Below are 12,036 nucleotides of genomic sequence, written 5' to 3' on the forward strand. Positions count from 1 at the left end.
ACTACATAGTCCAAAACGTTCGAAACTTTATGAATACTTGATAAAAATTAAAATACTTTAGTTTCGAAATGTTGAAATTTTCATATTTCAATAGGCCTACAACATTGAAATGGAATTACCTACTTAAATACAACCATTGCATAGTCCAAAACGTTGAAAACTTTATGAATACTTGATAAAAATTAAAAGAGTATGTACTGTAGTTTCGAAACGTTGAAATTTTCATATTTCAATGGGCCTACAACATTTAAATGGAATTACCTACTTAAATACAACCATTACATAATCCAAAACGTTGAAAACTTTATGAATACTTGATAAAAATTAAAACAGTATGTACTGTAGTTTCGAAACGTTGAAATTTTCATATTTCAATGGGCCTACAACATTTAAATGGAATTACCTACTTAAATACAACCATTGCATAGTCCAAAACGTTGAAAACTTTATGAATACTTGATAAAAATTAAAACAGTATGTACTGTAGTTTCGAAACGTTGAAATTTTCATATTTCAATAGGCCTACAACATTGAAATGGAATTACCTACTTAAATACAACCATTACATAGTCCAAAACGTTGAAAACTTTATGAATACTTGATAAACTGTAGTTTCGAAATGTTGAAATATTCATATTTCAAAGGCCTACAATGTTGAAATGGAATTACCTACTTAAATACAACCATTACATAGTCCAAAACGTTGAAAACTTTATGAATACTTGATAAAAATTAAAATACTGTAGTTTCGAAATGTTGAAATATTCATATTTCAAAGGCCTACAATGTTGAAATGGAATTACCTACTTAAATACAACCATTACATAGTCCAAAACGTTGAAAACTTTATGAATACTTGATAAAAATTAAAATACTGTAGTTTCGAAATGTTGAAATTTTCATATTTCAATAGGCCTACAACATTGAAATGGAATTACCTACTTAAATACAACCATTGCATAGTCCAAAACGTTGAAAACTTTATGAATACTTGATAAAAATTAAAACAGTATGTACTGTAGTTTCGAAATGTTGAAATTTTCATATTTCAATAGGCCTACAACATTGAAATGGAATTACCTACTTAAATACAACCATTACATAGTCCAAAACGTTGAAAACTTTATGAATACTTGATAAAAATTAAAATACTGTAGTTTCGAAATGTTGAAATTTTCATATTTCAATAGGCCTACAACATTGAAATGGAATTACCTACTTAAATACAACCATTACATAGTCCAAAACGTTGAAAACTTTATGAATACTTGATAAAAATTAAAATACTGTAGTTTCGAAATGTTGAAATTTTCATATTTCAATAGGCCTACAACATTGAAATGGAATTACCTACTTAAATACAACCATTACATAGTCCAAAACGTTGAAAACTTTATGAATACTTGATAAAAATTAAAATACTGTAGTTTCGAAATGTTGAAATTTTCATATTTCAATAGGCCTACAACATTGAAATGGAATTACCTACTTAAATACAACCATTGCATAGTCCAAAACGTTGAAAACTTTATGAATACTTGATAAAAATTAAAACAGTATGTACTGTAGTTTCGAAACGTTGAAATTTTCATATTTCAATAGGCCTACAACATTGAAATGGAATTACCTACTTAAATACAACCATTACATAGTCCAAAACGTTGAAAACTTTATGAATACTTGATAAAAATTAAAACAGTATGTACTGTAGTTTCGAAACGTTGAAATTTTCATATTTCAATAGGCCTACAACATTGAAATGGAATTACCTACTTAAATACAACCATTACATAGTCCAAAACGTTGAAAACTGTATGAATACTTGATAAAAATTAAAATACTGTATTTTCGAAATGTTGAAATATTCATATTTCAAAGGCCTACAATGTTGAAATGGAATTACTTACTTAAATACAACCATTACATAGTCCAAAACGCTGAAAACTGTATGAATACTTGATAAAAATTAAAATACTGTATTTTCGAAATGTTGAAATATTCATATTTCAAAGGCCTACAATGTTGAAATGGAATTACTTACTTAAATACAACCATTACATAGTCCGAAACGTTGGAAACTTTATGAAACAGCTATTTAAGTTACTGAACATGTCAACAATATGTAATTCCGAATTGATATATTAATATTTTCTACAGTTTATCTGTTGAAATATTGGTATTACTGTACTTACTTTAGTGATGCAGATATGGATGGCATCTTTATTTATTTTCTGTAAAACTTCCTTCATATGCGGCTAAAAGCTGAAAACGGCATCCATGAATCTCACAGCAAACTATAATAGACACTTCCGTCACATATTTTGATATAATTGATGTAAACTACACACTGTTGCTGGGGAAGGATATGCATTCTTTTGTTGCTTGCTGCAACATGATTTCACACAATAAAAAAAAACACTGACGAGATTTTCTTCAGGCGCAATATCACTTGGAATACACCCGCGAGTAACTATAGCAACAAGTCCATGCAAAACGAATCTCTAATCGGTCAGTTACATTGATTTTCACTGCACACTGATTCGTTACTAATTTATAACCGCCGCACCAAGTACATGCAGCCAGCTTCTCGTCGGTCAACAGAAACCAGACTGAACGAAGCGACTAGCGACAGACTCGTTACCCGTTCGCTGGCTCGCTCGGAAACCTGTCCTTCGCCTTCTCTCTCTTTCTTAGCAGTCTCGCTTTTTCTGTGCTCTCATGATCCTTTGTGATTTTCTCAGGTAGGTTACCTTCCATCATCAGCGTTGCCAAATGTGCTGTGGATCATTGCGCGCTCGGCAAATTACAATAAATCACAAGTTCTGTTTCTTCTAAGCGAGATGCCAGTTTCTGATCGCACCTATGTGGGAAGTGGTTAAATAACGGTGACTTGAAAGCATCGAAGTAAGGCGGCCTTGTAGCACATGGGAACGGGGTACTGGCTTCGAGTACGGGTGTCCGGAGTTCAGCTCCTAAAGCTGCAAAAGAACTGTCGAGTCGAAGTCGCTATCGATTTGAAATATTATCGTGTTACGAAGACTTTGCTTACGAAACAATAGAAATAGAGACACACAGAAGGCTTTGCGTATAATAGTAATATGCGTTACAAGAGCGGTATGTTGAAGTTTTCATGTTCGATGAAAAGTTTTAAAAAGCGAAACGTAGTTGAGCTTTTTTAATTTCCGAGAATTGAAAGAAAACATACAGCTCGTGCATCGTACATTATTTTGTGCGAAGATCGTTTATTACATACCTTAAAGAGGAATTTCTAATTAGTTGCAATGAAATCTCCATCTTGGTTTCTGTTCAATGACGGCAAATTTGCAAAACAAAAATATCTATCTTCAACATTGTTACTTTAAAATATTTTCTGTGTTTACTATACTCCAGCAGGCCGTGATATACGTCTGTCTTTTTTTCCCCCAGTCTATGATGAGTCTGGAATCTTGTTGATTTTTTCACGGCTTCCTTAATGTTACTTGCATCACGAATGCAGTAACTTTAGTGGAGTTGTAGAGTTTACTTAATTTTTGCAAATATTTAAAAACAATAATTAACAGTGCAATTTAGGTGAAATTGCAGTGGTAAGTTTCCAATTTATAATTATTACTATATTGAAAGTCTCTAAAAATAGTATGTTAAAAGCCTAAAGCAGTAAAATGAATATGTCACTTAAGCGGTAAGAAGAGGGAAATTATTATGTGTGTTAGGTTGGGAATACTGAATGTGGAATTTTAGACTTTCCGCGGATTGGTTTTGTGCGGAAACCAAGCAAATACGCACGATCTCGCACAAACTCTATTACATTGGTCAACAAATTTTAACAAATTGCATGTATCGAAAGAAAAACCTCCTAAATTCGAAAATGGTAACGAAAATGCCCAGTTGGTTCTTATTTTCAAGATATTTTGAACTTTATAATATATTATAAACTAGCCGTACCCGTGCGCTCCGCTGCACTTGTTAGAAATAAATATAAAGTAATTACATAATTAAAATAGGACATCTGGTCCAGGGAACATTCGTGTTTGGTAGAAAGATAAGTCGTTTAATATGTTACTTAATTAAAATTGTATTTAAATCATTAAAATGCGATAATTTTGGTCCAGAGACCACTCATTTGGTGCAATGACAATTCCTTTAACAAGTTTCTTAATTCTTATTACATGCAACCATAGTTTAATGAAGATTGACATCATTTAGATTTAATGTGTAAACTTTATATTACTTGCTATATGTTTCCATTGAATTATGGTAATAACTTAATTTTAAAACCTTGTTTTCTACGTCTTCAGTAAATGGCGCTTGGCCCACTATGGTTCTAAACCCATCAAATAACTTAAATAGTGATACAGCATATACAGTGATATGTAATTATATTTCTTTCTTTCGAAAATGTAAGAATTCACGATCTCCTATATACAGTACCATTGCCATGGAATGAATAAATGTGTTTTTTCTTCCTACTCAAAAATTTTATATTTTGCACATGGGAATTACTGCAGGAACAACAACGCTATAATCTGAGGCGGCGGTGAAAATGTATTGTATTGTTATTTTTAAAATCTTGTATATTCTTAAATATCAGTCCTATGAAAATTTTGCATAGAATAAAATAGAATAAAACTTATCGAAAGTCATTTATAAAGAAACTTCTGTTATGTAACATTTTTCACAAAAAATCAATAATAAGTGAGATATTTCGATTTATTTAATTCAGGCCCCCTTATAACCCCCTTTTAAATAAAGTATTTGTATGCCATATAGCTTAAAATCTAAATTACAACGAACTTAATTTATATTCCAATTTTCATATAAATCGGTTCAGCCATTATCGCGTGAAAACGTAACAAACATCCAGACATACAAACAAAAATAAAAAAAAAGCGATTTTCGGTTTCAGGGTGGTTGATTATATATGTTAGGACCAATTATTTTTGGAAAATCGAAAATTACCAGAAAAATTTCGGCTACAGATTTATTATTAGTATACCTAGATTATTTTCTCATTCGTCACTAAATAACAAGTAAATGCTTTTTTTTTTCCATACCTCCGAGGTCAAGGTAGCTGATTCTTATGAAAATTGATATGCTGATTCCGAAAATGTAATTGGATTTTTTCGTATTGAGTCTAGTTGAAAAGATATTAAATGAAAACAAAAATTTCAGAAATTTAAATATTATGTCATATTAAGCACATACCTTACAGACGTGCTTTTTAACCTTTCTTTTGTATTTTAATTCTGGGACATCCCTTATTACTGTCCAGCAATAATTAGCAATCATAGTGAGCACTATCTTTTTCTAGAATAGCGATATCTTGGTGAAAATGTTCCTGCAAGAATTTGTTAACACATACGAATCACACAATCTTGTAAGGTTGTAATGCGATTTTTAACTGAATATCCAGATGTGTCTGCCTCACATAGAGATGCATAATTACAGAATACTACTATGTAGTTTGAAAATATTTTGTGCGAGATCGTGCGTATTTGCTTGGTTTCCGCACAAAACCAACCCGCGGTAAGTCTAAAATTCTACATTCAGTATTCCCAACCGAACACACACAACAATTCCCCTCTTCTTACCGCTTAAGTGACATATTGATTTTACTGCTTTAGACTTTTAACATATTACTTTTAGAGACGTTCAATATAATAATAATTATAAATTGGAAACTTACCACTGCAATTTCACCTAAATTGCATTGTTAATTATTGTTTTTAAATATTTGCAAAAATTAAGTAAACTCTACAACTCCGCTATAGTAATATACGTTACAAGAGCGGTATGTTGACATTTTCATGTTCGAGGAAAAGATTGAAAAAGCGAAACGTAGTTGAGCTTTTTTAATTTCCGAGAATTGAAAGAAAACATACTGCTCGTGTATCGTACATTATTTTGTGCGAAGGTCGTTTATTACATACCTGAAAGACGAATTTACAATTAGTTGCAATGAAATCTCCATGTTGGTTTCTGTTTAATGACGGCAACTTCGGAAAACCAAAATATCTTTCTTCAACATTGTCGCTATAAAATGTTTTTTGTGTTTACTATACTCCAGCAGGCCGTGATATACGTCTGTCTTTTTTTCTCCTAGTCTATAAATGCGAACTTAAAACAAACGGTAAGGTTATGTAATGATTTATTTTTCATTTTAATATTTTAACAATAGGCCTATTATTTATATAACATATTGCAGTAATAACATCGGCATCTGGAATCTTGTTGATTTTTTCACGGCTTCCTTAATGTTACTTGTGTCAGGAATGCAATAAGTTTCGTGGAGTAGTAGACTTTACTTAATTTTTGCAAATATTTAAAGACAATAATTAACATTGCAATTTAGGTAAAATTGCAGTGGTAAGTTTCCAATTTATAGTAATAAAAATTATATGTTAAAAGCCTAAAGCAGTAAAATGAATGTCGCGCTTAAGCGGTAAGAAGAGGGAAATTGTTGTGTGTTACGTTGGGAATACTGAATGTGGTATTTCACACTTACCGCGTATTGGTTCTGTGCGGAAAACAAGCAAATAGCACGATCTCGCACAAAAGTTACTGCATTTCGTGATGCATGTAACATTAAGGAAGCCGTTTGTTTTAAGTTCGCGTTTATAGACTGGGGAAAAAAAAAAGAACTACGTTTCGCTTTTTCAAACTTTTCCTCGAACATGAAAACTTCAACATGCCGCTCTTGTAACGCATATTACTATTATCTAAGAGAGTCAGATTTTCGAGTGACATTAATAGAACGGAAACACCAGAATCTAAGTAAAATTCATAAAATGCGTTTAATGAAAATTACATTATTTATGTTACATTAAATTGTAATAGCGCATGAACTTTCTCACTGCATACTGGATAATGACGGAATGATGATTTTTTTTAGAAACAGTTTCGGCAACTTCTGAAAACGTAAAAAAATATAAATGAAAGTATATTTTGTTTGCAATACAAAAAAAAACAGGATTTCGTTGTTTTATTTGGATGCTTACTAAACTAATCTATGTTTATACAATTAATAATTTGAATGGCAGTTGGCGATAAACTAGGAAGAATAATATAATTTACATCAGAAAGGAACTGAATTCCAATAATCAAAATACATTTTGCTTACCAGAGGAAAAAAAAAAAGATCTTTTTTTAGTTTATACTGTTTTACAGTTTCTACATCTGCATTCAAATTGCTTCAAAATGCAGATTATCTCATTGAGAAGGCATTCGAATAATCAGAAAGCTACAACAGATCTTGTTTTGTCCTTCAAATTTCATTTTACATTTTTTGTGTCGCAAATTTTTCTTTTAAAGGACGTTACGCAATTAGAATAGTTGCTCTTCATTGTTGCAGAACGCTTAAAACAAATCGAGTAATTTTATTATTTGTCTGTTGTCCGTTCATAGTACGGAAATACAGTATAGGAGGCTGTGAGCAGAGCTTGCGTCACGTGGATGACAGTTGAGTGTCGATATGCGCTGTCGTCGCCGCTGCTCACTTTCACATCTTGGTTCTCAGTGTCAGTCAACAGTCGTTTGTTTCTCAAGGAAGTCTAGACTTGCGTCTGGCAGTTTCCGGGCAGACGTTCGATGCTGGGAACGTTTTAGTCTGATATATAATATTTCCCAAACTATTTTATACGTCTCCAATGCTTACGGAACTATGTGGCAACAATAAACCACTCCTGTTGCATGTTCGTGCGCTCCCTTTGAGGTTGTTTCACTGATTAAATTTGTTAGCCTACTCCACAGAGTTCGTGTCTCTGCATGCCTTGGAACTTAACATCAGTACACAGCGCTAATCTCTTCTTAAATATATCTGATGAAAACGACGCCACCTTAGCCAGAATATTGGAACATCGGCTTTCTACTTCCAGTACCCGGATCAGGGTTGCCAACTCTCATTTTTCAGAAGTAGGGACAACATTTAGGGATTTATTTACCCATAAGTTCCGAGTTTAAACGTTTTTAATACCTGCCTACTCTTTGACACAAAACATACCCTTTAAAGGATCTGCTACTGAAGCTAAGTGACAGCTGTGAGCAGTATAGGATGAAGATAAATGCAAACAAGACGAAGACCATGATCATAGGAAGAAAAATACAGAAGATAAACTTGCGAATTCTAAATGAGGCAGTAGAGCAAGTGGACAGCTTCAAATACTTGGGGTGTACTATAAGCAGTAACATGAGCTGCTGCCAGGAAGTCAAAAGGAAGATATCAATGCCCAAATACATAAATAAATAAATAAATAAATAAGTAAATAAATAAGTAAATAAGCCATTAAATGAAGAAATAAGTGGAAGAATAAATAAATGAATGAATAAATAAATAAATAAATAAATGAGCCATTAAATGAATTCATGAATGAAGAAATAAGTGGAGAATAAATAAATAAAATAAATAAATAGATAAATAAATAAATAAATAAGCCATTAAATGAATTAATGAATAAAGAAATAAGTGGAAGAATAAATAAATAAATAAATAAGCCATTAAATGAATTCATGAATGAAGAAATAAGTGGAAGAATAAATGAATGAATAAATAAATAAATAAATAAGCCATTAAATGAATTAATGAATGAAGAATTAAGTGGAAGAATAAATAAATAAATAAGCCATTAAATGAATTAATGAATGAAGAATTAAATGGAAGAATAAATAAATAGATAGATAAATAAATAAATAAATAAATAAATAAATAAATAAATAAATACATACATAAATACGCCATTAAATGAATTCATTAATGAAGAAATAAGTGGGAGAATAAATGAATAAATAAATAAATAAATTAGCCATTAAATGAATTAATGAATGAAGAATTAAGTGGAAGAATAAATAAATAAATAAATAAATAAGCCATTAAATGAATTAATTAATGAATAATTAAGTGGAATAAGAAATAAATAAATAAAATAAATAGATAAATAAGTAAATAAATAAATAAGCCATTAAATGAATTAATGAATGAAGAATTAAGTGGAAGAAGAAATAAATAGATAAAATAAATAGATAAATAAGTAAATAAATAAATTAGCCATTAAATGAATTAATGAATGAAGAATTAAGTGGAAGAAGAAATAAATAGTTAAATAAGTAAATAAATAAATAAGCCATTAAATGAATTAATGAATGAATAATTAAGTGGGAGAAGAAATAAGTAAATAAAATAAATAGATAAATAAGTAAATAAGTAAATTAGCCATTAAATGAATTAATGAATGAAGAATTAAGTGGAAGAAGAAATAAATAGATAAAATAAATAGATAAATAAGTAAATAAATAAATAAGCCATTAAATGAATTAATGAATGGAGAAATAAGTGAAAGAATAAATAAATGAATAAATAAATAGAAAAATAAATAAATAAACCATTAAATGAATTAATGAATGAAGAAATAAGTGGAAGAATAAATAAACAAATAAATAAATAAAATAAATAGACAAATAAATAAAATAAATAAAGAAGCCATTAAATGAATTAATTACAAAAGAAATAAGTGGAAGGATAAATAAATAAATAAGTCATTAAATGAATTAATGTATGAAGAAATAAGTGAAAGAATAAATAAATAAGTAAACAAATAAATAAATAGATAAATAAATAAGTAAATAGATAAATAAATAAGTAAATAAATAAGCCATTAAATGAAATGATGAATGAAGAAATAAGTGGAAGAATAAATAAATAAATAAACAAATAAATAAGTAGAAAAATAAATGAACAAATAAATAAATACAATGCAATTAAATTAAGTTAATAAAATGTAAAATTAAATTCTTGTGATTTCATAACATTGGAGACAGTTTTCCTTCTAGTCTAGGCCAACTTTGTCCTATAAAGAAGAATATCTAGATATTAAAATAAATTAGTCTACATCTGGTAAGACGGGAAAAAAATACTGTAGTGAATTAAATTATAAAAGCCTAAAAAATCGGGACAATTGGTATCTCGACCGACATCATGGCGGGACGCGGAACAACAAAATTAAAATCAGGACTGTTTCGCTAAAATCGGGACGAGTGTCAACCCTGACCGGATTTAAATCCAATAAGTGCAGATGGATTTTTTTGTTAAGAAAAACAGCATTTTGGAGGAGGTTTTTCGTAGAGTATTCCTCTTTTCTCTTGACGACATTCCACTCTTTCATTGATTGTCATCACTAGGAGTGGTAGTTTAGGCTGTAAATAGTAAAGTTTAATGCACATTGCACAGTCGTGCATGTAGATAACTGTGTAGTCTCAAGTACCTTCGAGGTCAAGAATAATTCAGTTAGTCAAACTGTAGAAGCAAGTACGCGAAAGATGGAAATTTAAATGTACGTGCAGCTAATTGCATGGTGCAATGAAGTTCACTTCATGGTGCATTACAATGTAAATACATTGTACTTGCGTAGTTGCACATACAGGGTGGACCGTAAGTCATTTTACTAATTTCAGGAGGTTAATCATTGAGATATCTCAAACATAAAAGTTTAATACAATAATTGTATTGTATTCATTATTTTGCTCGTTTTTGCTTCCATTTCGCGAAACAAAAATGTTTTAAATGAAAAGTTTAGTAGGTTATGTTAGGAAAATTAGGTTCGTTCCAACAACAGTCAGGAACCGTCCGTAACCATCGTGAGCTTGCGCAGTACAGAAAAAGCGTTCCAACACAATCCGAACCAGTCCTGAACCGGAAACATGTACTGCAGTCGGGCGTTCCAATAAGCTTTTGACACGGGTTCGGAACGGTCAGAAATAGTCCGCGGATTGAGGCATGTACGGAAGAGTACGCGAGACGCGCATGCGCATAAGCTCACCAACGCGTCCTGGATACTGAAGAAAGACATGATCGACTGTTCACATCATTGAGGTTAAAGATGAAAAGTGACAGTACAGACGAATAATAAAACTAGAGATTTAATTTAAATTTTCGCCAAAAAGAAAGGGAATGGAAATTATTTGGGTATTGAAACAGTTAATTACAATTTCAACATGCAGCTTTGATTAAAAGTATAATAAATAACGTACATCTATACTAATAATTAAAAAAAGAACTATTTTTAGATGAGAGTCCCCCAGTACACGACGTTGAATTAGCGGAATTCTTGCCTTTCATATTTTTTTGTCATCTTTTAATAGAAAATGATCGAAATTCTATTTTCTGCAATTAGAATTAGCTGCGAAACGATAATAATAAGCATCCCGTTCTTAGCAAAGATGATCACAGTTATAGCATCTCTGGATTTAGTACATAACGATCCGCGAAAGCGTTCCAACAGCATCCTTGTCCAGTTTCAATCCCATAACAGCTGCTCAACAAGCGCATGCGCATAAGATGATACAGGAACCGTACATGAACTGATCCATGAAGCGCTTGTTGGAACGAACCTTATAGCGCGCAAGTTGGCATGGCTTTTGAGTGGACTAATTTGTCTAATGAATGAAGCAGATGCTCAACTAGCGCATGCGCATAAGATGATACAGGAACCGTACATGAACTGATCCATGAAGCGCTTGTTGGAACGAACCTTATAGCGAGCAAGTTGGCATGGCTTTTGAGTGGACTAATTTGTCTATTGAATGAAGCAGCTGCTCAACAAGCGCATGCGCATAAGATGGTACAGGAACCGTACATGAACTGATCCATGAACCGCTTGTTGGAACGAACCTATTATTGCCCAAATTTCCAATTTAAGACAGTAGTGAATTCTGATATTAAATAATTTAACGAATTTAATTTCGTCACTTAAATTTGCAGAAGTTTTCTCCGAACAAAATAACATAAATTTTCGTTCCTCAGAACAATTACAATTTTAAATTGTGTGGCACCGTCTGAACTTTAGTTTTCTCATCACGATGTACAGATATATAGAATGAACCGTAAATATTGCCATTAATTTCAGGGGGTACTCTCTGGTACATTAAAAAAAAGTTAAATACAGTTTTGCTCGTTTTTGCTTCCTTTTCGAGTTAAAAATTGTTTTATAGGCTATGAAACATTTCATAGTGTGTTTTGGGAAAGCCAGCGATTGAATTCCTAATAGCCTC

General features: G+C 31.2%; 1 protein-coding gene across 2 annotated transcripts in view; it reads right to left on the reverse strand.

Moving 5' to 3' along the window:
- Nucleotides 1-12,036, reverse strand: part of LOC138702104 (uncharacterized) — a 414,590-nt gene that overhangs the window by 100,831 nt on the left and 301,723 nt on the right. Inside the window, exon 1 of one of the 2 annotated variants that reach the window (XM_069829678.1) lies at nucleotides 2,193-2,625. The exons of the other annotated variant lie outside the window; for it this stretch is intronic. Coding sequence (XP_069685779.1) covers nucleotides 2,193-2,218 — 26 coding nt within the window. The 5' untranslated portion in view covers nucleotides 2,219-2,625. Of the gene's footprint in view, nucleotides 1-2,192; nucleotides 2,626-12,036 lie in introns of those variants that run through there. 2 annotated transcript variants of the gene reach the window in all.

This window comes from Periplaneta americana, chromosome 6, assembly GCF_040183065.1.
Source record: "Periplaneta americana isolate PAMFEO1 chromosome 6, P.americana_PAMFEO1_priV1, whole genome shotgun sequence".
NCBI lineage: Eukaryota > Metazoa > Arthropoda > Insecta > Blattodea > Blattidae > Periplaneta > Periplaneta americana.